Source organism: Terrapene carolina, unplaced genomic scaffold, assembly GCF_002925995.2.
Source record: "Terrapene carolina triunguis isolate 2854851 unplaced genomic scaffold, T_m_triunguis-2.0 Scaffold742, whole genome shotgun sequence".
Classification (NCBI taxonomy): Eukaryota; Metazoa; Chordata; order Testudines; family Emydidae; genus Terrapene; species Terrapene triunguis.
The window spans coordinates 368,998-396,459 of record NW_020665093.1 but is presented as its reverse complement, the minus strand read 5'-3'; the positions used below and the strand labels follow the sequence as shown (position 1 = coordinate 396,459).

The 27,462-nt window shown below is 48.1% G+C and overlaps 1 protein-coding gene across 1 annotated transcript in view; it reads left to right on the top strand.

Moving 5' to 3' along the window:
* The window catches only part of LOC112126061 (forkhead box protein N2), a 58,283-nt gene extending 34,593 nt beyond the window's left edge, over window positions 1-23,690 (top strand). Inside the window, exon 2 of the mRNA XM_029913608.1 lies at window positions 23,086-23,690. Coding sequence (XP_029769468.1) covers window positions 23,100-23,690 — 591 coding nt within the window. The 5' untranslated portion in view covers window positions 23,086-23,099. The remainder of the gene's footprint in view (window positions 1-23,085) is intronic.
* Window positions 23,691-27,462: the final 3,772 nt, after the last annotated feature.

The window sequence follows — 27,462 nt, the reverse complement described above, 5'->3', positions numbered from 1 at the left end:
GATGACCTCTCGAGGTCCCTTCCAGTCCTAGAATCTATGAATCTATGTTTCTCAGGGGTGTGAATTTTTCACAACCCAGAGTGACATAGGGGCATGTCTACACTACGAAATTAGGTCGAAATTATTTAAGCCGACATTTAGCCTCCGATTTTACAAAGTCAATGCTGCATGTCCCCACTATGCACATTCCGTTGGCTGAGCGCATCCTCACTACCATGGCTAGCGTCGACTCAGCTATCCCACAGTTCCTGCTGCCGATTGAAATTCTGAGTTAGGCTCCCATTGCCTGATGGAGCAAAAACATTTTCGCAGGTTGTTTTGGGTACACATCATCAGCATCCCATGATGCACTTGCCTTCTCCCTCCCTCTGGCCCTGAAAGCAACGGCAAACAATCATTTTCGCGCCTAAGCCTGGGTTACTCGTGCAGACGCCATAGCACGGCAAGCATGGACCCCGCTCAGCTGTACACTGTTGTGAGCATCGCATACACCTCACACATCGTCCTGCGGTATTTGCAGAGCCTAGCCAGGAGCCGCCGCACAGAAGAATGTGATGCCACACTAATAGCCGTGCTGGAAGCCATGGAATGGAGCAATTTGCACATGCTGGCAGCGGCAGCTGGGCTTGATGACACAGTGGAACGCCGCTTCTGGGCCTGGGAAACAAGCACAGACTGGTGGGACCGCATAGTTATGCAGGTATGGGATGAGGAGCAGTGGCCGCATAACTTTCTAATGCGTAAGGCCACTTTCGTGGAACTTTGCGAATTGCTTTCCTGAGCCCTGAAGCACAAAAATACCAAAACGAGACCCGCTCTGACAGTTGAGAAGCGAGTGGCAATAGCCCTGTGGAAACTTGCAACTCCAGATTAGTTGGGAATCAGTTTGGAGTGTGTAAATCTACTGTGGGGGCTGCTGTGATCCAAGTAGCCAGGGTAATCAATTCACTTTTGCTAAGAAGGGTAGTGACTCTGGGAAAGTGCAGGACATAGTGGATGGCTTGGCCGCGATGGGGTTCCCTAACTGTGGTGGGGCGATAGACAGACTGCACATCCCTAACTTGGCACCAGAGTACATAAACTGCAAGGGGTACTTCTCAATGGTGTTGCAAGCGCTTGTGGATTACCAGGGCCATTTCATCGACATCAACGTGGGAGGGTCAGGAAAGGTACATGACGTGCGCATCTTTAGGAATTCCAGTCTCTTCAGCAATCTGCAAGAAGGAACTTTCTTCCCAGACCAGAAAATTACCGTTGGTGATGTTGAAATGCCAATAGTTATCCCTGGAGACCCAGCCTACCCCTTGCTCCTGTGGCTCAGGCAGCCCGGACAGCAGTAAGGAGCAGTTCAACCATAGGCTGAGCAAGTGCAGAATGGTGGTAGAATGTGCCTTTGGATGTTTAAAGGGGCGCTGGCGCAGTTTACTCACTAGGTTAGACCTCAGCGAAAGCAATATTCCCATTGTTGCTGCTGCTTGCTGTGTGCTCCATAGTATCTGTGAAAGTAAGGGGGAAAAGTTTCTGGTGGGGTGGGGGGTTGAGGCAGATTGCCTGGCAGCCCATTTTGAGCATCCAGACACCAGGGCAATAAGAAGAGCACATTGAGGCACATTGCATCTCTGAGAGGCTTTGAAAACCAGTTTAATGAATGATCTAATGCTGATGTGACAGTTCTGTGTGTTGTTCCTTACCAAGCTGCCCCCTTTTTTTTTTTTTTTTTCCCTGTAAACTAAACCCCCACCAACCACAGTGTGCACAGTGAATAAAGAGCCTCTTGTCCTCAATTCATACATTTTTATTATGCTAACAAACACTGAACAGAAACAGCAATGAATAGCAAAGATAACCCAGGTTTAAGGGCCTGATAACACAGGGGAGGAGGGGCAAGGACACATAGCTTACTACAATTGCACTGTCGAGCAATCAAAGCTGTGGGAATGAGAGCTTTCTGCTCCATGAACCATCCCTTGGAGTTGAGTTCAAGGGATAATGGAGCTTTCCCCCCTGCATTCTAGGATGTCTGGGAAAGGAGGAAATGGAACTTGGTGAGGAGGGCAGCTGGTTCATCATTGGGTGCAGCGGGACTCTAAGGTCTAGCTGCCTTTCCTGAACCTCAGCCAGACGCCTCAACATGTCTGTTTGCTCCCCCATAAGCCGCAACATCTCCTCTTGCATGTTACGCTCTTGTCCCCTGCATGCTTTCCTGCCCTCTTGGTCGGTGTGCATGCTCTCCGACAGTGTAAGCCTCCATGCATTCAGCTGGGCTCTGTCAGTCTTGGAGGAATGCATCAAATCACTGAACATGTCTTCCCTTGTCCACTTTTTTTGCCTTCTAATCTGGGACAGCCTTTGTGCTGGTGTGGACAAGACAACGTTGCAGCTGCAAGGAAAAACATACATTGTTGAAAACACTTGGTTAACTCTTGCAATGAATGAAACGCCTCCCAGCAGTAAATACATTCCCTGAGGTACATGGCCACATTTTGTCTTCTAAAAGAAGCACCTACCAGTAAGATACAACACACGGCAGAGCCCTGGGCAGCAGATTTCGGTTTGCAGACAGGCATGGTAAGCACACAAGAAAGGATAGGTGCTGTGTGGGCACATCTGGGGACATTTTTTGTTGGGGAAACTCTTGGCACATAAACAGGCTTTTCCGGGGAGCACTCTTTGCGTGGCTGGACTGGTCGCCACTGTATCCCAATTGTTTACCTCCAATTAAACATTAACCACAATTGCATTTAACCCCTGTAGTGTGATTACAAGTGTGCACTCAGCAGAGATGCCTTCCCCACCATCATAGTCCCGCAACAGTAGGTCCTGGGTGGGGATTAGCTCCAGAGTTAGGAAAAGGTCCTGACTGTCGGGGAGAATGGATCCTCCACTTGCCTGCTGTGCATTCTCCTCCTCCTCCTATTCCTCATCAACAGTGTCCTCCTCGTTGTTGCCCATGGCTGCCTGGGCCCCCTCGGAGGTGTCCATGAAGAGTGTTGAGGTACTGGTGGGGTCCCCGCCTAGAATCGCATGCAGCCGCTCATAGAAGCGGTATGTCTGTGGCTCAGAACCAGATCGACTATTCGCCTCCCTTGTTTTCTGGTACGCTTGCCTGAGCTCTTTTATTTTCACATGGCATTGCTGTGTGTTCCTGGTGTAGCCTTTGTCCCCCATGCCCTGTGCAATTTTGGCATAGATGTCAGTGTTTCTTCTGCTAGTTCGGAGCTCTGCCTGCACAGACTCTTCTCCCCACACAACAATCAGATCCAGTGTTTCCTGTATACTCCATGCTGGAGCGCGTTTGCGGCCCTGGGCAGACATGGTCAGCTGTGGTGGTGAGCTCTCCACGCTGATCAACAGGAAATGAAATTCAAAAGTTCCTGAGGCTTTTCTTATGTACCTGGCTGAAGTGCAGTGGAGTTGAAAGCGCTGTTCAGAGCGGTCACATTGGAGCACTCCTGGAGGCCAAACCCGTCGAATTACACAGTGTTGTGTCTACACTACCCCTAATTCGACCCTGGAAGCTCGACTCTAGCGCTACTCCTCTTGCCGAGGTGGAGTACAGGCGTCGCAAATGTTGATCTAACGCTGTAGTGCAGACCAGGCCTAGGTCAGCTAAGTTTTAGGTATAGACCAGGCCTATGTTTGATTCAGTCTCTTGTACCTTGTGCTGGAAGTGTTGCAGCAGGAAGTAGATTTAGTCTGTAGAAAAGCCTGTGTGTGAGACTAACAGTGGAGACTGAACCAGTGGGGTAAAGCCACTTTAGTTACCAGTGTTGCAGTATCAAGGGGTAGCCGTGTTAGTCTGTATCTACAAAAACAACAAGGAGTCTGGTGGCACCTTAAAGACTCACTAAGGTTTTTACCCACGAAAGCTTATGCCCAAATAAATCTGTTAGTCTTTAAGGTGCCACCAGACTCCGTGTTGCAGTGTGTCCACACTGTAAGGATGTTTTAGTTGCAGTTTTGGCCCATGCCCATACTTACACTGTACTACTGCCCTTTGAGTACCTATGACACAGCAAAACCAGCACAGTTTCCTGAAGCAGTGACTTCTGGGAGATCTTGAAAGCCTTCTTTTGACCTTTTCTCCCACAATTGCCCTGAGTTCCAACTCCCAGAATTCTCTCAGTACTGGTGCCATTTCCTGGCCCTCTTCTCAAAGTGAATTAACTGTTCTTGCCCTTTAGGGAGAGGGTTTCTGTTGGAACTTTTGAAAAGCTGTTACAAAGGTACTTAAGAAAAAAATCTCAAATTTCTAGAATTTACTATGAAACTACTTTGAAAGTTTCTAGTTTCCAATACTTTCAAAAGGGAAATTTGACTCTCCTAATTTGGGTTGTATTGGGTCTCTGCTGGGAAGTATTTTTACAATGCAAAGAGAGCTTCAGTTGCTGAGTGGAGATCCTGAAATAGTGACAGCTATTTCTTTAACTCCTTTGAAAATTCCTTTTTCATTTCACATAATTTTGGATTGGGAATCCTGGGAACTTGATCCATTTCCCAGCTCAGTCACAGTCAGTCCCCTTGCAGTTCATAGATGTACAGAGAATTGCAAAGACAAAATATATTTTGTGTAACTTGTCCTGTAAGTTCCAAACACCATGTTCCAGCCTTTGAGTTTGTCAGCAAGAAGACTTCTCCAGTGATATTATAAAATAGATAAGTCAAGGTTCCCAGTTATTAACAATTCATAGCAAGCCTTCTGCTTTTCCTCTAAATGTCTAACTTACAATTGAATCCCTTTGTAAACTAAGTAAAATAGCATCCTAACTGAAGTAAAACCAGAGAAACTAAATATCTTTGTATTCAATTCAATAGTACTTGTTGGCATGACAAGCTATGCAAGCATTGCAATGTATAGAAACCTTGGATCCGTCAAAGGTATTGGTGATACACTAAGGATCTGCTGAGGATCCAATCTGGGGATATATTGTCTGTGATCCTTTGACGTTATAGTCTGTTCCTTATTTGGTGGCAGGTTGCTGTATAATGTAATGGTATATCTACTTTATTTTTCTTTTCTGTTAGGGTCACACACAATTTTTCTTCACTGTTTTTTTAATGGAGAGTCTTTTATAATTTCTGATAATTGGAGGAAATGACTCTTAAACTCTCCAATATTTTGGACATTGGAATGGAAAACATGTCCTCTTCAGTTTCTCCTCTGTTGCATTGGCTACACAGATCTTAATTTCTTTTCACGCTTCATTTTGTCTTCCATTTTCAATCTCTAGTGGAATAATTCTATATTTGGTAAAAGTCTGCCTTAGTTTTTCACATTTAACTGGTGAGATTGGGTTGTGTAGCATTCTGTTCTATTTTCAGTAGGGCTGCCAAGCGATTAAAAAAAACTAATTGTGCTGTTAATAATAGAAGACCATTTATTTAAATATTTTTGGATGTTTTCTACAATTTCAAATATATTGATTTCAGTTACAACACAGAATACAAAGTGTACTGTGCTCACTTTTTATTTTTCATTACAAATATTTGCATTGTAAAAAAGAAACATAAGAAATGGTATTTCAATTCAGCTAATACAAGTACTGTAGTGCAATCTCTTTATCATGAAAGTTGAACTTACAAATGTAGAATTATGTACCAAAAAATGTGCATTCAAAAATAAAACAATGTAAAACTTTAGAGCCTACAAATCCACTCTGTCCTACTTTTTGTTCAGCCAAGTGCTTAGACAAACAAGTTTGTTTACATTTGCAGGAGATAATGCTGCCTCTTTCTCACTTTCAGGTGACATTGTAAACAAGAACAGGTGTTCGCATGGCACTGTTGTAGCCAGCTGTGACATTAGTCCATATTCTTTATGGAAATATGCTTATGATATGGATATAACATAACTGAGATGTACTTTATGCAAGATGAATCATGTAAGGTATCACTGGAAAGCTTATGATTTACGGATTGAGTTTATTCCAATTTGTATGCATGTATCATTTTTGTATCTGAAGCTGGGAATATTGACCATGTCTCTGTATTTCAAATGTGCTCTGTTGGATGAGGCTTATTGAAGAAATGCACACAAGCGTAAGGATTACCCCAGGAATTGTGTGCAATAGAAACCTCTCAGAGATAGCTCTACACAATGGGAACTGTTTGACCCAGGTCACAGCAAAAAATCTTTCCAGCAAGTGGGGGGAAGATATAAAAGAGGAACAATGACACCATGAAGGACCTCACTCTCCCTACAACAACATACCTGAAAACACCTGAGGGGAAAAAATGGCACTGTGGGAAGTGATAGTCCCAGGCTGGAAGGATTTTTAGCCTGTGTAAGAAAACCTGGGAAAGCCAAGGCAACTTGTGTCTTAGGAATCTGCCAGCCTGTTTATCACTCAGGGTGAGAATTGGCTAATTTGTATCCTACATATCTAGTGTGTTAAGATCAGTTTGTGGCTTTTGTTTATTTACCAAGGTACTCTGCTTTGTTCTGTTTGCTATCCCTTTAACCACTTAAAATCTACCTTTTGTAGTTAATAAACTTATTTTGTTTATTATTAAACCCAGTTTATGTAATTTCTAACTGGGGGAGGAGGGGCAAGAAGTCATGCACATCTCTCTTCACATTGAGGAAGAGGGCGGATTTTTATGACCTTGCGCTGTGCAGATTTTCTATATGGTGCAAGACAGTATTAATTTGGGGTTATCTCCCCAAAGAGGTGTGCATGTGAGTGCTGGGAAAGTCCTCTCACATAGAGCTGATTTCAGTCTGTGTCTGCAGCAGTGTGTGGCTCTACCTACATTTGTATGCTGCAAGAGGCCAGAGAGCCTAATTCAGCAAAGAAGGGAGCGGGAACCCAGGCTGCTTGAGCAGGAGATGCTCAGTGAAATCCCAGTATATCAGGTGGCATCCCAGAAGGGGGGTCCAACCCGTCACACCAGCGTTGCAGGATATTTACTTGCCAGATGCACTAAAGATTTGTATGTCCCTTCATGCTTCAGCCACCATTCCAGAAGACATGCGTCCATGCTGATGATGGGTTCTGCTTGATAACGATCCAAAGAGTGCAGACTGACACACGTTCATTTTCATCATCTGAGTCAGATGCCACCAGGAGAAGGTTGATTTTCCTTTTTGGTGGTTCAGGTTCTGTAGTTTCCACATCAGAGTGTTGCTCTTCTAAGACTTCTGAAAGCATGCTCCACACCTCATCCTACTCAGATTTTGGAAGGCACTTCAAATTCTTAAACCTTGGGTGGAGTGCTGTCTATATCTTTAGAAATCTCACATTGGTACCTTCTTTGCGTTTTGTCAAATCTTCAGTGAAAGTGTTCTTAAAACGAACAACATGTGCTGGGTCATCTTCGAGACTGCTATAACATGAAATATATGACAGAATATGGGTAAAACAGAGCGGGAGACATACGGTTTTCCCCCAAGGAGTTCAGTCGAAATTTAATTAACACATTATTTTTTTAATGAGCGTCATCATCATGGAAGCATGTCCTCTGGAATGGTGGCCGGAGTATGAAGAGGCATATGAATGTTTAGCATACGAATGTTTAGCATGTCTGGCACGTACTACCTTGGAATGCTGGCTACAAAAGTGCCATGCGAATGCCTGTTCTCACTTTCAAGTGACATTGTAAATAAGAAGCGAGCAGCATTATCTCCCGTAAATGTTGTCTTAGCGATTGGCTGACCAAGAAGTAGGACAGAGTGGACTTGTAGGTGCTAAAGTTTTACATTTGTTTTATTTTTGAGTGCAGTTATGTAGCAAAAAAATAATAATCTACATTTGTAAGTTGCACTTTCATGATCGAGATTGCACTACAGTACTTCTATGAGGTGAATTGAAAATTACTATTTATTTTGTTCATCATTTTGACAGTGCTAATATTGTAATAAAAGTAATATAAAGTGAGCACTGTACACTTTGTATTCTGTGTTGTAATTGAAATGAATATATTTGAAAATGTAGAAAAACAGAAAATATTTAAAATAAATTTCAATTGGTATTCTATTGTTTATCAGTGCAATTAAAGCTGTGATTAATCACGATTAATTTTTTTGAGTTAATCACGTGAGTTAACTGCGACTAATCGATAGCCCTGTTCTTGCATGTGACTTGTAGTTTCATGCAGTAGATCTTTTAGGTCTAGTGGCTTGAGCATCATTCAGTTTTGAATAAGGTTGTCGGTCAAGTTAGTGTTGATGCCTGGGAGTAATGGCATATAGGAGTAGTTGCACTTTTCATTTGGATTTAAGTTTTGTTCCTCTAGTGCTTTGCAGTGAAAGAAGTGCATGCTACTTTAATTGAGTTGGTACCAAAAGTTTAATATTATCTTGACTTCAATTAGAAGAGGGTGTGAGAGGTTCCCTCTGAGGTGCCACCTGGAACTGGGGTACCACTGAGTCCCCCTGACTCCCCAGCCTAGACTCCCTTTACACTGTACTGCTATGACCATCCTGCACTTTCATCAGCACACATACAGGTAGGGACACACCCAGCTGCAGTTACATGCAAACGCTGTAACCAGCCCTGCATGGAAAGGCTCTAGCTAGAGAACTTCACAGTTACTCAGGCACACACCCCCCCCCTGGAGTGTAAACCCCAAATTATACTGTCTTGCACTGCACAGGGAACTGTACAGCATAAGCTCATGAAATTTACCCCCTCCCTCAATGTGGAGAGGAATATACAACGGCTTTCTGCCCCCAGTTATGACTCCCACACACTAGTTTTAGACAAAGCAAAAACAAGTTCATTAACTACAAAAGATAGATATTAAGTAATTATAAGGGATAGCAAATAGATCAAAGCAGATTACTTATTAAATAAACAAATCACGCAAACTATGCTTAATATACTACATAGATTGGATATAAATAGCAAATTCTCACCCTAAGTGATGGTACAAGCAGGCTGCAGATTCTTAAGGGGCAAGCTGCACTTGCTTACAGCTTAGACATCCCAGGTGTTCCATTCACAGGCTAAAAATCTCTTTAGCTTGGGTCCAGCACTTCCCCCATTTCAGTCTTTGTTCCTCAGGTGTTTCCAGGAGTCTCTTTGGGTGGGAAGTCAGTGAAGAACCAAGATGATGTCATTCCCTTGCCTTATATAGCTTTTGTTTCAAAGCTTGGTTCCCACGCCAGCCAGTGGAAAAATACTGATATCCAAAGGTGGAGTCCGGCGCCAGGTGACCTGGTCACATGTCCCTGTAGTGTCAAAGCAGCCATCACTCTGAGGCGGTTTGTAGTGTCCTCAGAGAGGGCCCCTCCTCGCCCCCCCCAGGAGATAAGCTTCTTCTAAGGCCTATTGTTTTCTTCTAATGGCTCATTAACCTGATTGGGCCGTTCCCAGCCAGCCATCTAGACCGAGAGCCTTTTGCCTTGTGGGCAAGTGTAAACACATTTGAAATACAGATACATAGTCAATATTTCTAACTTCAGATACAAAAATGATACATGCATACAAATAGGATAATCATATTCAGTAAATCATAACCTTTTCAATGATATCTCACAAGCTATCTTGCATAAAATACATTATAATATGCCATAATCATATCATAATAATATCTCTATGAGGAATATGGAGCGTTGGGTCACAGAAGGGAATTTTCTTGTTAGTTTTCCTCCGTAGTTTGTGCTTCTGAAATTCCTATTGCATGCAGTATAATTGGAGCATGGTAAGTATAGGGCTTTCCTTGGGGTTTTACCCTAATTGAGATATCTGGTTATTATGGTTCGGCTCTAGAGTTGGAGTGTATGCTGGACCTATGTACTTCCACTCAAAACATACTGCACGTTTTCTCCACAGATAGTCATGCATGGCTATGTGACATAAACATTTCCACCCTGCTTCTCTAAAATAAGGGCAATCAAGTGGCTACGCTTGTCCTTGAGGCAACATGCTAATTTCTTTGGTGATAGGACTTCTCATGTCTCATCACTAAGGCTAAGTTTTTATCACAGATCTTTTTAGTAAAAGTTACGGACAGGTCACGGGCAATAATAAAAAATTCACGGAAGTGTGACCTGTCTGTAACTTTTACTAAAAATACCCAAGACAAAATGGGTAGGCTGGGCAGCTGGGGAGCTCCAGGGTCCCCCCGTTGTGGCTGGGAGCTACCGGGGTCCCCCTGCCACCCGCAGCAGCCTAGAACTCCAGGGGTCCCTCTTGCTGCCTGCGGTGGCGGGGATCTGCCGGCAGCAGGGAGTGGCGGGGGTTCTTCTTGCCGCCCGCGGTGGCTGAGAGCTCCGTGGATCCCCCCTGCCACCCGCAGTGCATGGGAGCATTGGGGATCCGCCCTGCCACACGGGGCAGCCATGAGCAGCGGGTATTCCCCCTGCGGCGGGGAGCAGCACAGCTGTGAGCAGTGGGGATTCCCCTGCTGTGGGGTCCCCCTTGCTGCCAGGAGCGGTGGATCCCCCCTGCCGCCCGTGATTGCCGGGAGCGGCGGGGGAGCTCCTCACTCCAACTGCAGTGGCCAGGAGCTGCGGGGGGTACCTTGCAGCTTTCTGCCTCCATAGGCAGTTCCCAGCCAGCCAGCGCTGGCTGAAGTCATGGAGGTCCCTTGCCGCCTGCGGAGGCAGAAAGAATATGAAGCGTAATGTCACAGCTGGCTACAACATGACCTCCGTGACTAAATTGCAGCCTTTCTCATCACAGTTTGTATAAGGGCATCCTACCAGGCATCTACCTATCCTCTGATTAACCAAACAATATGTGAGCAGGGCTGGATTAACTTTTTGTGGGCCCGGCGCCAAACATATTTGTGGGCCCCCCTGGGGAATAATTGTAAAAGGGGCCGGGGGCAGGAGCTAGGGTTAGTCTCTGGAGCAAGGGAGGGGTCAGGGGTAAACTGCAAGCGCAGCAGGGCTGGGGAGGGGGTAAACAGGATCCCCCCCGCCCCTGCCCACATAGAGCGGGTACCTACCTCGTTCTAGCACATTCTCTTTGTCTTTCTCTGCACTGAGCTGCCCCTCCTCCCGCAGCAGCAGGACAGGTTCTCTTCCAGCCCTCGGGGGTGGGTGTTGGGATTGGGAGGAGTGGAGGCTAATGTGGTTACTCCTATAACCGGACATTTAGTTTCCAGTCAGCACTGCTAACTCAGGTCATGTTTTCTACTGGAGTTTCCAGGCTAAAACTGGGTACCTGGCGACAGGAATGTCAGAAAAGCCTGAGGGGGAGGAGGGGCAAGCAATCATTTTTAAAAGTAAGAGGGCTAAGCCTTATGGGGGGGGGGCAGGTGGTGGGGTGGCTAGAGAGTGGAGAGGAGTTAGTGGGCAGGGCCATGTCTGCTGTACTGCCCAGGTAGGTTGGAGACTATGGGGATCAGCTGACACAGTATCCAGGGTTGGTGCAAGGATATTTTGCACCTTAGGCGAAACTTTCAACTTGCGCCTCTCTTCCCCTTCCCCCCCCCGGAGCATCGCTTATTATAAATTTTCAAAAATGAATACAGTGGAGTCACATCTTATGCGGGGGTTAGGTTCTAAGGTCAGCGCGTAAGAGGAAAATTACGTATAGTGAAAATTACCATAAAGTATGGTATACACTAGAACAGGGGTCCTCAACCTACAGCACACATGCCCAAGGTGGCACGCGAACTGATTTTTTTTTTTTTTTAATGGCAGCCTGCGGGTCCCGGCCACCGCTGAGCCTGCTGCTGGCCTGGTGTTCCATTCACTCAGCTGCCAACTGGGGTCCCAGCCGGCGACTCCGCTCAGCCTCCTGCCGTTCACCTTGGCTGGTGGCCAAGACCCTGGCTAGCAAGGGGCCAGCAGCTGGAACCTCAGATCGTCAGCGGGCTGAGCAGGGCCGGCGGCCGGGACCCCAGACTGGCAGCGGGCTGAACTGCTCAGCCCGCTGCCAGTCTGGGGTTCCGTCCACTGGCTCTTGCCAGCCGGGGTCCCAGCCACCGGTCCCGCTCAGCCTGCTCAGCCCGCTGCCAGCCGGGGTCCTGGCTGCTGGATCCGTTCAGCCTCCTGGCGGCCGGGACCCCGACTGGCAAGGGGCTGGCAGCCGGAACCCCAGACCGGCAGCGGGCTGAGCTGGGCTGGCGGCTGGGACCCCGGCTGGCAGGAGCCGGCCCACTGCTGGCCCTGCTCAGCCTGCTGCCAGCTGAGTGAACAGAACCCCAGGTCGGCAGCAGGCTCAGCGGCAGCTGGGACCCGCAGCCTGCCATTAAAAAAAAAAAATCAGCTTGCGTGCCACCTTTGCCATGAGTGCCGTAGGTTGAGGACCCCTGTTCTAGTGTATACTGTACTTTATGGTAATTTTCACTGTACGCAATTTTCCTCTTACGCGGTGACTTTAGAACCTAACCCCCGTGTAAGATGGGATTCCACTGTAGTGTAAAAAAAATTTTTGTGGCACCGCTTTTTGGCACCCCCAAATATTGGCGCCCTAAGTAGTCGCTTAGTTTGCCTAGTGGTTACACCGGCCCTGACAGTATCCCCAGCCCATGTGACGTGACAGCCAGTGGTGGATTTAGAGTTAGTGGGGCCCCCCAGCCCTGTGCTCAGCTTCATTTTTGGGGCTCCTCCTTGGGACCCAGTCAAGAAAAAAACATTCTCTCTTATCTCCCCCTGCCCCCATTTTTCATTCTTTTTTTCTTCATCCTCCTCCCTTAAGTAATAGCAAGTAAATGAAAATAAAGTGAGGTACCTTGATTGTTCTTGTAGTCTAACTTATTTTTCCACAGATCACTTGAAAATCACAGAGGGTCTCGACAGACCACTTATGATCTTTCCAAATATTGTAAAAGAATGTTCAGGTGCGGGGTCTGGCAAGGAGCTAGGGTGGGGGAGGGGGCTCAGGGTTGGGGTGTGGAGTGCTTACCTGGGGCAGCTCCTGTTTGGTTCTCAGGATGGGGGTGGGGATGTGGGGGGATGCAGGAGTCAGGGCAGGGGCCTGGGTGTGTGTGAGGAGGGTGCAGGTTTCAGGGCAGGGGAGGTGTAGGGGGTGCAGGGGTCAGGGCTGGGGGCTGGAAGGGTGAGGGGAGGTGCAGGGGACAGGGTGTGTAAGGGGGGTGCAGGGGTCAGGGAAGGGGGCTGGGGAGGTGTGGGAGGGTGCTGAGGAGGTGTGAGGGGAGTGCAGGGTCAGGGTCAGGGCAGGGCCAGGGGCTCAGGGGGCTGGGGGGTTGCAGGGGTTAGGGTGGGCAGGGAGCTGAGGGGGTGGGCTGGGGTCATGGGGGTGGTCACGCAGGGGGCTGGAGGGGGTATGCCCCAATTCCAGCCTCTTCCCCAAGGCCTCACCCCGCCTCGTCTTCTCCTCCTCCCCGGAGTGGTGTGCTGCGGCTCTCTCCTCCTTGCCCCCCTCCTGCCTGCAAGGCTGATCCAACTGACCAGCATGTGTGTGTGCGTGGGGGGACGTAGCACGCTGGGGAAAGAGGCGGGGGAGAGGCCTCATCCCCGTCTCTTCTCCTCCTCCTCCCCCCAGGAGCAGCGTGCTGTGGCTCCCTCCTCCCCCCTCCTGCCGGCTAGCAGCTGATCCAGCTGATTGGCCGGGGGGGAGGGAACATAGCACGCTGGGGAAAGGGACGGGGCAGGAGCTAGGCTGCCGGCAGAGGCTGCCACGGAGCCGCAGCAGCCCGCAGTGTCAAGCTCTGACCCCACAGGAGAGAGTGGGGGGGCGGAGGAGAGCGCGCCAGGCCCCCTTTCAACTGTGGGCCCGGCGCCATGGCGCCATTGGCACCATTATAAATCCAGTATTGTATGTAAGATTCTGATATGACTATTCCTTGGTTGACATTTATGCCAGTTTCCTAGGATCACTTCTATCTTTTATGATCCTGCATCTGCTTGTGAAACATTGATGGGTACAATAATCTTTCTGACAGGGTCTGGAAAACGTCATGTGGAAGCGTGGATTCATGGTGTGATGACATTTTGACACATAATCAGTTGTTGATGCAATATGAATCACGCTGAATTTGTCTCATTGCACAAACTGTAAAAAATGGCTGTGCTAGGAGTAAATTTTAGTCTCCATAACGATTAAGTCCATGGCATCTTTGAGATTTTCAATAAAGCTATGTTGTCTACTGTGAAAGTCAGGCTGTATGACTGCAAGAGGGTGCTATATTAGCCCCAGAATGTTAAAGGCCCTCTTCCCTACTAACTGAGAAGGGGTTACCACAGGTCATTGCAGAGGGAGAAGTGCTAAGTCTGGCGAGACGAAGGAGGTGCCTTGCCACACTACACTTTAAATGCTACAGTGACACAGCTGCAGTGCTTCAGTGTAAACACTTACTACAGAGACGGGTGGGGTTCTTCCATCGCTGTAGGTAATCCACCTCCACAGAAGGTGGTAGCTTGATTGACAGAATTCTGCCATTGACCTAGTGCTGTCTACACCAGCGGTTAGGTCAGCTTAATTACATCTCTCAGAGCAAGGGTGGGGAGCGGGGTCGGGGGCTTGCTGGCCAGATTAAAAGGCCTGATGGGTTGAACGTGCAGCTCCCAGAAGCAGTGGCATGTTCCCCCTCTGGTTTCTACACGTAGGGGCAGCAGGGGGCTCCACACTGGGAACTGCACCCAATGGGAGCGGCAGGAGCGGCACTTGTGGACGGGGCAGTGCACAGAGCCACCTGGCTGGCGCCACACCTCTGCATAGGAGCCAGCGGTGGGATATGCTGCTGCTTCCGGGAGCTGCTTGAGGTAAGCGCCGCCTGGAGCTTGCACCCCATACCTCCTCCTGTGCCCCAACCCCCTGCCCCAGCCCTGATCCCCCTCCCGCCCGCTGAACCTCTCGGTCCCAGCCTGGAGCCCCCTCCTGCACCCCAAGCCCCTCATCCCCAGCCCCACCCCAGAGCCCACACCCCCAGCTGGAGCTCTCACCCACTCCCCCCTGCACCTCAACCCCTCTGCTCTAGCCCGGAGCCCCCTCCCACACTCCAAATCCTTCTGCCCCAGCCCAGAGCCCCTTCCCATACTCCGAACCCCTCTGATCTGCCCGCAGCCCCCTCCTGCACCCCAAACCCCAATTTCATGAGCATTCATGGCCCGCCATACAATTTCCATACCCAGATGTGGCCCTCAGGCCAAAGAGTTTGCCCACCCGTCTCAGAGTGTGGATTTTTCACACTCTTGAGAGACATAACTATGCCAATGTAACTTTTCAGTCTATATCAGCCCTAAGATTGGCTATCTGTCTATTGGTTTTGGTGACGTCTATACACTTTCCCAGTAGGAACTAGACTAAGGATTTATATACACTATAAAATTTTACCAAGTTTGTAAACAGGTTTTCTCTTGGTTATCTTGATGCATGGTTCATTTCCAGACACACAGTTCCTAATTGCAGGTGTACAATATTACAACCCCACTGTTGAGCAGGGATGTAGTAAGATTGTTGAGCTGGAACCACATTCTAATATGACTTTGGAGATGGGAGTAAATCTGTGTAACAGAGCTGGTCAGCCCTGCTAGTTTCTAGGTTCTCTTTGGCCTGGTCTACACTAGGAGTTTATGTCGAATTTAGCACCGTTACATCGAATTAACTCTGCACCCGTCCACACCACGAAGCTATTTAGTTCGACATAGAGGTCTCTTTAATTCGACTTCTGTACTCCTCCCCAACGAGGGGAGTAGCGCTAAATTCGACATGGCCATGTCGAATTAGGCTAGGTGTGGATGGAAATCGACGGTAATAGCTCTGGGAGCTATCCCACAGTGCACCACTCTGTTGACGCTCTGGACAGCAGTCCGAGCTCGGATGCTCTGACCAGCCACACAGGAAAAGCCCCGGGAAAATTTGAATTCCTTTTCCTGTCTGGGCAGTTTGAATCTCATTTCCTGTTTGGACATCGTGGCGAGCTCAGCAGCACTGGCAACGATGCAGAGCTCTCCAGCAGAGATGGCCATGCAATCTCAGAATAGAAAGAGGGCCCCAGCATGGACTGATCGGGAAGTCTTGGATCTGATCGCTGTGTGGGGCGATGAGTCCGTGCTTTCCGAGCTGCGATCGAAAAGACAGAATGCAAACATCTACGAGAAGATCTCTAAAGCCATGGCAGAGAGAGGATACAGCCGGGATGCAATGCAGTGCCGCGTGAAAATCAAGGAGCTGAGACAAGGCTACCAGAAGACCAAAGAGGCAAACGGACGCTCCGGATCCCAGCCCCAGACATCCCGTTTCTACGAGGCACTGCATTCCATCCTAGGTGCGGCCGCCACCACTACCCCACCACTGACCGTGGACTCTGAGGATGGGATATTGTCGACGGCCGCTTCCTCGGACATGTTAGCGGACGGGGAAGATGAGGAAGGAGATGAGGAGGACGAGGCAGTCGACAGCGCTTACAACGCTGATTTCCCCGACAGCCAGGATCTCTTCATCACCCTTACAGAGATCCCCTACCAACCGTCCCCAGCCGTTAACGCGGACACAGAATCAGGGGAAGGATCAACCAGTAAGTGTTTTAAACATGTAAACATTTATTTTTAACAGAACAGGAATATTAAGAATATTAACTATGGGTTGTGCATGATTACTTTGCCCTAGGCGCTTAACGTTTCAGTCCTTGGCAGTGCAACTACTGAAAAAAAATCTAACAATGTCCGGTTTAGCATGATTGTTTTGCACTAGCCGCTCTACTGTTTAGTCCCTGCCAGTTCAGCTACAGTAAAATCCGGTCTATATGTCCGGGGATAGAGCTGAAATCCTCCAGGGACATTTCCACGAAGCTCTCCTGGAGGTAATTGGAAAGCCTTTGCATCAGGTTCCTGGGGAGAGCGGCCTTATTGGGTCCTCCGTAGTAGGAGACGTTTCCGCGCCAGGAGACAAGCAAGTACTCCGGGATCATTGCCTTGCAGAGCATGGCGGCATACGGCCCTGGTCTTTGCAGGCTTTCCCGAAGCATCCTTTCTTTCTCCGTCTCTGAAATCCTCATCAGAGTGATGTCGCTCATGGTGACCTGCTTTGAATTAGGTAGGGGAATGTTAGTATTGGGACTGCTTGCCTGTTCCTTTACAGAACTGTAACCGGCGGTTTACAGCCACGCGGTGGAGGCGGGAGAGGGGCAGCATACAGGGATCTTTCCCTGGGACAGCCGCGAGGTGGTGGGACAGGGGCAGAGTTCATGCTTGCCGGATTGCTGGCAGCAGGGACTGGCATTGCTTTCAACGTGAAAGGAGGCCAGTGCTATTATTAAAGTTTTAAGCAGCCACGAGTCTACGGCTTACCATGTCTGCCTGCTACCCAAATTCCGGTGTTCTGCCCCGCTTCTCTGATCTGCACTGCAAGACCCCAGGCACTGAATGCGAAGGCCGAAAATTCGACCTTGTCCTGAGTGCGCATGTGATAGGTGCTGTGCATGGTCTTGTTCACAGAGAAAGACTATGTTCTTTGTTCACAACTAAATTTATCTTTCTGAGGAATTCACTCCCTTTTTCCCATCCCACAGCTGCGACTGTCTCCCGACCTAGCCTGGCATCACACTCCCAGAGGCTAGCGCAGATGAGGCGTAGGAAGAAGAGGACACGGGAGGACATGTTCTCGGAACTTATGGGCTGCTCCCGAGCCCAGGCAGCCCAGCAGACCCAGTGGAGGGAGAACTTGTCCCAAATGCACCAATCACACATGGAACGGGAGGAGAGGTGGTGGCAGGAAGACCAGCAGGCAACTCAAACGCTGCTTGGACTAATGAGGGAGCAAACGGACACGCTCCGGCGCCTTGTGGATGTTCTGCAGGACCGGAGGCAGGAGGACAGAGCCCCGCTGCAGTCTCTCTCTAACCGCCCTCCCCCGCCACCAAGTCCCATATCCCCCTCACCCAAAGTCCCAAGAAGGAGGGGCGGCAGAGTCCGTGAAAACTCTCACTCCACCCCTGCAGAGTGCTCTAGTACTAGAAGGCTCTCATTCCCCAAAATTTGACAAGTCCTTTCCTTCCCGCCTCACCCAAGCCCCCGTCCAAGTTTCATCCCCCAGTTTCATGTGTAGTTGCTAATAAAAAAGACGTTTCTGTTAATTACTGTTTCCATCATGTTCTTTTACAGGAGAGTGTGTCTGAAGGTGAGGAAGGGGGTTGGTAATTGGACAGGACAGTCACCTTTACCAGGGTACAGAGGCGGGGGCAGGTTCAGCAGCAGGGCACACACACATTGCAGTCACTAGTTACCCTGGTCAGTCTGGGAGGTGGTTTTCATGTTCTGTGTGTGTGTGGGGGGGGGTATGTGACTTTGTGGCGGGGGAGGGCGGTTAGAGATCTTATGCAGCCACGCAGCAAGGGATCTGTAACCGTACTCCCCCTGCCACAAAGTCACATAGCCCCCACACACAGAGTCCCGAATAGGAGGGGTGGCAGGCTCCGTTGAAACAACCAGTCCACCAGTGCGGAGCCTGTCATTCCTGGAGTTTAGAAGCATCCTTTGCATCACTACACTACACCCGCTCCCCACCACAGTCTGCGTCCCAGGTTCAACACTTTCCCGAGAAAACAGTAATAAAGAAAACGGTGTTCATTAACAAAATTCAAGTGATTTTATTTTTAAACGTGTGTTGGAAGGGGGGGAACGGGGTATGTAACTGGAGAAGATAGTGAATATTTACTTGGTAAAGAAACGGGGTCAGGTTCAGCTTCTCTGTACACAAACTTAATAGTCACAGGTTACCCTGCTCACTCAGGAACCTAGCTTTCAAAGCCTGGACGGATGCACAGCGCGTCCCGCTGGGCTCTTCTAATCGCCCAGCTGTCTGGCTGGGCGTAATCAGCAGCCAGGCTATTTGCCTCAACCTCCCACCCCGCCATAAAGGTCTCCCCCTTGCTCTCACAGAGATTGTGGAGCACACAGCAAGCTGCAATAACAATGGGGATATTGGTTTCGCTGAGATCACAGCGAGTCAGTAAGGTTCTCCATCTCCCCTTGAGACGTCCAAAAGCACACTCCACCACCATTCTGCACTTGCTCAGCCGGTAGTTGGAGAGTTCTTTTTCAGTGTCCAGGGCGCCAGTATAGGGCTTCATGAGCCAGGGCATTAGCGGGTAGGCTGGGTCCCCGAGGATGACTATAGGCATCTCCACATCCCCAAGAGTTATTTTGTGGTCCGGGAAGTAAATACCTTCCTGCAGCCGTCTAAACAGACCAGAGTTCCTGAAAACACGAGCGTCATGAACCTTGCCCGGCCATCCGACGTTGATGTTTGTAAAACGTCCCCTATGGTCCACCAGTGCTTGCAGCACCATTGAAAAGTAGCCCTTTCGGTTAATGTACTGGCTGGCCTGGTGGTCCGGTCCCAGGATAGGGATGTGAGTTCCATCTATAGCCCCACCGCAGTTTGGGAATCCCATCGCAGCGAAGCCATCTATGATGACCTGCGCGTTTCCCAGGGTCACTACCTTTGAGAGCAGTAGCTCAATGATTGCGTTGGCTACTTGCATGACAACAACCCCCACGGTAGATTTGCCCACGCCAAAGTGGTTCGCGACTGACCGGTAGCTGTCCGGCGTTGCAAGCTTCCAGAGGGCTATGGCCACTCGCTTCTGGACACTCAGGGCTGCTCGCATCCGGGTGTCATTGCGCTTCAGGGCAGGGGACAGCAACTCACAAAGTTCAAGGAAAGTCCCCTTCCGCATGCGAAAGTTTCGCAGCCACTGGGATTCATCCCAGACCTGCAGCACTATGCGGTCCCACCAGTCCGTGCTTGTTTCCCGGGCCCAGAATCGCCGTTCCACAACATCCACATGACCCATTGCCACCATGATGTCCTCGGCGCGGGGTCCCATGCTTTGTGACAGGTCTGTGCCACTCTCAGACTTCAGGTCTTCACCGCGCTGCCGTAGCCTCCTCACCCGATTTCTCAGCATCTGCCTCTGGGAAAGGTGGATGATAAGGTGCGAGGTGTTGACAACAGCCATAACTGCAGTGATGGTCGCAGCGGGCTCCATGCTCGCAGTGCTGTGGCGTCCGCGCTGTCACTGACCAGAAAAGTGTGCGAACTGATTTCCCGCCGGCGCTTTCAGGGAGGGAGGGCGGTAGTGACGGTTGGATGACGACAGTTACCCAAAAGCACCCTCGACACATTTTTTTACCCAGAAGGCATTGGCGGCTCGACCCAGAATTCCAATGGGCAGCGGGGAATGCAGGAACTGTGGGATAGCTGCCCACAGTGCACCGCTTCCAATGTCGACGCTTGCCCCGTTAGTGTGGACTCACAAAGTCGAATTACTGTCCTTAGTGTGGACACACACACGTTCGACTTTGTAATATCGATTCCACATATTCGATTTAAGTAAAATCGAACTACTCTCGTAGTGTAGACATACCCTTTGGGGTAGTAAATCCCAGGTGGATTGCATGATGTGTTACAGGGAGCACTCTGGTCATTCTATGACACTGTCCCCACTTTGCTATTGCATTGAATTCCCTGTTTCCTTTTCACTGGAATTCTTGAAAATTCTGGCATCTTTGAATTTGCCAGTCCAGCCTATGTTAACTCATTTAAACAATATTGGTATGCTCAATGCCAAATATTCACAGAATAGAAAGATTTGAGGTTGTAGAACACAGTGGTGTTATGTAGGGGGCAGAGAACAACCAAATAGGCAATGGATTAGTACAACATTTCCAGAACCCTATGTACCCTATGTACCATGTGGTTCAGAATGATCTTGAAAATCATCTACAATCCTATCGCCTGGTTCTAGCATCTGAGGCGATATGGGATAGCTGACTAGATTTTCCTAAAATACACTGCTGCAAACACTTTGTGCATCTTGGTCATGTGGACAGGCAAACACCACGGGAGTATGGTTGTGCTAAAGTGTATTAACTGAAACCATGTCTGATGGGTGCATCAAAACACCGATTCACTGGACATGATCCCATCTGTAGTGTAGAGTGGCCCTAAGATCACAACTTCATCTTATAGATAGGGCTCTTTGCAAGTTAAGTCCTAAGGGGGGAAATAAAAACATTTATAAGGTGGGTTAATTTGTAATGTAATTAAACAGTTAATGGGAGAACTGAACATATTAGAGACCACTTATTCAGTGCTTTTCTCATTTTGTTGTGCAGAGCCACTTTACAGAAGGTGATCTCAATATAGCCACTCCTGTTGTATCTAGTAAGGTATAGCAATTTCCAAATAGTTAGCATAAGTTCAGTAATGAGGACCCAGTCACAAACCAGTGGGATTTAACACCTGGTTGAGACAATTTCACAAAGGTTCAGATGGTCCCAGGCTTTGGATAGCTATACCCCAACACATTTATAAATGTATTATAGTTAAGGCTGCATGTCTGTCACGGAAGTCATGATTTATGCAGCTGCCGGTGCGGCTGGCTCTGGGGCTGCCCGAGCAGATCAGGCAGCTCCCGGGCCAGCCGCACCGGCTGCTGCTGGGGCAGTTTGGGGGTGAAAGGGGGCTCAGGGCTGGGGCAGGGGGTTGGGGTGCGGGGTGACACTTACCTTGGGGGGAGAGGGGGAGAGACTCCTCGGAAGCGGCCGGCATGTCCCTGCAGCTCCTAGGTGGAGGGGCCGGGGGCCTCTGTGTGCCTCCTCCGCCAAGAGGTGCCACCCCCCCCCCCAGCTTTCATTGGCTACAGTTCCCCGCCAATGGGAGCTACGGAGCCGGAGATTGTGGCAGGGGCAGCGTGCGGAGCCCCCCCGGCCTTCCCTCCCCCTAGCAGCTGTAGGGACACAGCGGAGCAGTGGGGGTCCCGGGATGTGCGTTGCTGCCCGCGGCGCCCCCCAGATCACCCTTCCAGAGCACCTGCAGACCCCCGGCCCAAGTTGTAGTTACAGGTCTATAGTACAAGTCATGGACAGGTCATGGACTGTAAGGTGGATAGAAAGCTGGCTGGATCGTCGGGCTCAACGAGTAGTGATCAATGGCTTCATGTCTAGTTGGCAGCCAATATCAAGCAGAGTGCCCAAAGGGTTGGTCCTGGGGCCGGTTTTGTTCAATATCTTCATTAATGATCTGGAGGATGTTGTGGACTCCACTCTCAGCAAGTTTGCAGATGACACTAAACTGGGAGGCGTGGTAGATACGCTGGAGGGTAGGGATAGGATACAGAGGGACCTAGGCAAATTAGAGGATTGGGCCAAAAGAAACCTGATGAGGTTCAACAAGGACAAGTGCAGAGTCCTGCACTTAGGACTGAAGAATCCCATGCACTGCTACAGTCTAGGGACCGAATGGCTCGGTAGCAGTTCTGCAGAAAAGGAGCTAGGGGTTACAGTGGACGAGAAGTTGGATATGAGTTGACAGTGTGCTCTTGTTGCCAAGAAGGCTAACGGCATTTTGGGCTGTATAAGTAGGGAGCCAACAGAAGTAAGCCCATGCCCCAACCCCATGCCCCAAAATATATTGGAAGGTCAGAACTGGTCATGCTGGTGGGGGAGTGGCACTATATGATCATTCCCTTCTATTTGACATTGGTGAGGCATCATCTGGAGTACTGTGTCCAGTTTTAAGCCCCACATTACAAGAAGGATGTGGAAAAATTGGAAAGAGTCCAGTGGAGGGCAACAAAAATGATTAGGGGGCTGGAGCACATGACTTATGAAGAGAGGCTGAGGGAACTGGGATTGTTTAGTCTGCAGAAGAGAAGAATGAGGGGGGATTTGATAGCTGCTTTCAACTACCTGAAAGGAGGTTCCAAAGAGGATGGATCTAGACTGTTCTCAGTGGTACCTGATGACAGAACAAGGAGTAATGGTCTCAAGTTGCAGTGGGGGAGGTTTAGGTTGGATATTAGGAAAAACTTTTTCATTAGGAGGGTGGTGAAGCACTGGAATGGGTTACCTAGGGAGGTGGTGGAATCTTCTTCCTTAGAGGTTTTTAAGTTCAGGATTGACAAAGCCCTGGCTGGGATGATTTAGTTGGGAATTGGTCCTGCTTTGAGCAGGGGGTTGGACTAGATGATCTCCTGAGGTTCCTTCCAACCCTGATATTCCATGATTCTATGATTCTGTGAATTTTTGTTTATTGCCTGTGATCTGTCCATGATTTTAACCAAAAATACCCATGACTAAAATGTAGCCTTAATTATAGTGACTGAGCAGGATAGAGGAGATACAATACTGAATTTCCTTTTATTTTGTTGGCTTAGTGGCTGCAGTTGGATAAGATTTTTAAGACTTACATTGATTTATAATTGTTTTCTTTGTTATAGACAAGTAAAATTAAATGGGTCCAGTAACTGGAATGACTCCAGATAAGAAAGCTGAAGCACCTGGAGCAGAAAAGGCTGCAGGATTAAGACAGATTTACAGAATGGGAAGCTTGCCTGAAGCAGTTGATGCTGCTAGGCCGAAGGCCACGTTAGTGGACAGCGAATCAGCAGATGATGAGCTCACAAATTTGAACTGGCTTCATGAAAGTACTAATCTTCTAACATACTTCAGTCTTGGAAGTGAGGGTCTTCCAATTGTTAGTCCTATATATGACATTGAGGGTGATAACGTGCCATCTTTCTCACCATCCTGCTACCAGAATCTGGAAAAAAAATCAGCCACTTCCAAACCTCCTTATTCCTTTAGCCTTCTCATTTACATGGCTATTGAACAGTCTCCTAATAAAAGTTTGCCAGTCAAAGAAATCTACAGCTGGATTCTGGAACGCTTCCCATACTTTGCCACAGCACCAACAGGGTGGAAGAACTCTGTTCGACACAATCTTTCCTTGAATAAATGTTTCCGAAAGGTGGAGAGAAGCCATGGCAAGGTGAGATGTATGGAAAAAATGTTTTTAACAAATATAAAGTGTATTGGGAAATGAAAAAGGCTGTTTTGTTTGTTTTTAAGGAATTTTTTGGGGGGTGTATCGTACTAATATTAGATATACTGGTATATTGAAATAATATTTTACATTTATAGCATTTTTTTTTGGCAACTCCAAATGCAACTTGGAAATGCCACTTGTGATAAGGTGCATGTATTTTATTTCATACAGTATTTTTATTTAGCAATGTCATAAGCAGAGCTGGCAGTGACAGCTGTAGTTAAAGTTGCCTATCACTTTCCTTAGAAGGCCCTGTGTTCAGTTGCCTATAACTTTGCCTTACAAGTTTGGGCTGAAATTTCAGGCTCAGGGTGTTTGTTTGTTTGTTTGTTTTTAAATTTCAACAAAAATAGCTCAGTTGTTTCTGAAAACTAGGTTTGGGGGAAAAAAATGCTTTGCCTATGTCAAAAAATTCTTGAAATTCTCATGCTTCCAGGCTTTGGAATCTTTAAACTGGCAGGGGGGCTCCCTTGGTGCTGGAGCAATGTGTTTTGCTGTCTTTGTGAAAATCCACCCAGACATAGCTGAGTTATAAGCCCCTGAAAAAAAAATCACTTGTTTGCACGTGCTTAGTTGGGGATTATTAAAGTATGACAGCTAAAATCTGTAAAGATTCTGTTTATAGCGAGCATGGTCCATCCTAGGAGCTAGGCAGGAGTTTCCTGCAATTGATGCTCCCAGGAACGAGGGACTACTGTGCTAACAGGCACCAGTACTGAGAGCAGGAATATTGGTTCTTTTATCTTCTCCATGCTCTTCCTGCTGACATTCCAACAGCATGGAGGAAACTGAAGAAGCAGCCTATCTGATATATAGGGGTGAGGAGCAGAGAGAGGAACCAGAGGCATGCTGGGAAAAGAGGACAGAACCCGGCAGGAGGAATAACAGTGACAAGTTAGCAGGCACAAGAGCCAAGGGTTTAGGAGCAAAGCCTACAGGAACAGAATGGGACAAGACACAAGAGTCTGTGACTACTAGACTGCATGTCCTCCAGAACCTGGAAATAGAACCTAGGATTTCTTATTCTCAACATTCTTCTGCTATCTAGCAAATAGCTGTGAACCTCAAGGTAATGTGTGTATTACATCCTTGCATGCATCTGACGAAGTGGGTATTCATCCACGAAAGCTTATGCTCCAATACTTCTGTTAGTCTATAAGGTGCCACAGGACTCTTTGTCGCTTTTGACAGATCCAGACTAACATGGCTACCTCTCTGATACTTGACATCCTTGTCTATTGCTCCCATTCTACTCCATTAGTTCAAGCGGTAGAGGTCTGTGCTGTGGACCTAAATATCTGAACCCTATTGATAAACTAGGTGGTTAGTATGGCTTCACATGGAATTTCTGGAGTCAGGGGTCCTGTGGGGAAAAAAAGGGAGCTAAATTAAGGTTGTCTAGTCAATCTTAATTCTGGCATTTCTTAGGGTATGTCTACACCCAGCCACTAGTTCGGCGGCTGGCAATCGAAGTTCTGGGTTCGACTTATCGCGTTTTGTCTGGACGCGATAAGTCGAACCAGGAAGTGCTTGCCGTCGACTGAGGTACTCCAGCTAGACGAGAGGAGTACCGCGGAGTCGACGGGGGAGCCTGCCTGCCGCGTGCGGACCGAGGTAAGTTCGAACTAAGGTACTTCGAACTTCAGCTATGTTATTCACGTAGTTGAAGTTGCGTACCTTAGTTCGATTTGGGGGTTTAGTGTAGACCAAGCCTAAGTTTGTCAGTGCTTGACTTTGCAACCTTATCATAGAATCATAGAATAATAGAATATCAGGGTTGGAAGGGACCTCAGGAGGTCATCTAGTCCAACCCCCTGCTCAAAGCAGGACCAATTCCCAACTAAATCATTCCAGCCAGGGCTTTGTCAAGCCGGGCTTTAAAAACCTCCAAGGAAGGAGACTCCACCACCTCCCTAGGTAACGCATTCCAGTGCTTCACCACCCGCCTAGTGAAATAGTGTTTCCTAATATCCAACCTAGACCTCCCCAACTGCAACTTGAGACCATTGCTCCTTGTTCTGTCATCTGCCACCACTGAGAACAGCTGAGCTCCATCCTCTTTGGAACCCCCCCTTAGGTAGTTGAAAGCAGCTATCAAATCCCCCCTCATTCTTCTCTTCTGGAGACTAAACAATCCCAGTTCCCTCAGCTTCTCCTCATAAGTCATGTGCTCCAGCCCCCTAATCATTTTTGTTGCCCTCCGCTGGACTCTTTCCAATTTTTCCACATCCTTCTTGTAGTGTGGGGCCCAGAACTGGACACAGTACTCCAGATGAGGCCTCACCAATGTCGAATAAAGGGGAACAATCACGTTCCTCGATCTGCTGGCAATGCCCCTACTTATACAGCCCAAAATGCCGTTAGCCTTCTTGGCAACAAGAGCACACTATTGACTCATATCCAGCTTCTCGTCCACTGTGACCCCTAGGTCCTTTTCTGCAGAACTGCTACCTAGCCATTCGGTCCCTAGTCTGTAGCAATGCATGGGATTCTTCCGTCCTAAGTGCAGGACTCTGCACTTGTCCTTGTTGAACCTCATCAGGTTTTTTTTGGCCCAATCCTCTAATTTGTCTAGGTCCCTCTGTATCCGATCCCTACCCTCCAGCGTATCTACCACGCCTCCCAGTTTAGTGTCATCTGCAAACTTGCTGAGAGTGCAGTCCACACCATCCTCCAGATCATTAATAAAGATATTAAACAAAACCGGCCCCAGGACCGACCCTTGGGGCACTCCGCTTGAAACCGGCTGCCAACTAGACATGGAGCCGTTGATCACTACCAGTTGAGCCCGACGATCTAGCCGGCTTTCTATCCACCTTATAGTCCATTCGTCCAGCCCATACTTCTTTAACTTGGCGGCAAGAATACTGTGGGAGACCGTATCAAAGGCTTTGCTAAAGTCAAGGAATAACACATCCACTGCTTTCCCCTCATCCACAGAGCCAGTTATCTCATCATAGAAGGCAATGAGGTTAGTCAGGCATGACTTCCCCTTGGTGAATCCATGCTGACTGTTCCTGATCACTTTCCTCTCCACTAAGTGTTTCATAATTGATTCCTTGAGGACCTGCTCCATGATTTTTCCAGGGACTGAGGTGAGGCTGACTGGCTTGTAGTTCCCCAGACCGTCCTTCTTCCCTTTTTAAAAGATGGGCACTACATTAGCCTTTTTCCAGTCATCCGGGACCTCCCCCGATCGCCATGAGTTTTCAAAAATAATGGCTAATGGCTCTGCAATCTCATCTGCCAACTCCTTTAGCACTCCTTTAACATAGCTTTCTTTGTATGTAATTATATGATTTACTAACATTCATTTTCAGATAAAACGTCTTTTGCTCAAGTTAGTTTGCTGTGTTCTTTGTTCTGTGCTTTTATTTCTCTTAAGTTTCATTTATTTCAATATCTTCATCATTCTCTCCTTGTTCAAGTGGAACACTTAGGAAATATTTCAGGTTGCTTTAGGAAAAGTGCTTTATCTCCTCTTGAAAAAGAAGTATAGGCACTCGGATCTCCTGCACTCAGTTTCAGTGAAGTCTTAAATCACAAAGTGAAAATTAGTAAAGATTCAATATTTTCTTACTGTTAATACTAATAGAAACCCTCCCCCCCATAATTGAAGATGCTGTCATTTTAATAAAAAAATTAAAAATCCCTAAATGAACACATTTTCTCTATAGAAGGCAAATCGAAACATAATTGCCATTTACACTAGGAATAGTGTCAAATAACACTGCTCTACAGCCAAAATGCTTCTGAAATAAATGTAGTC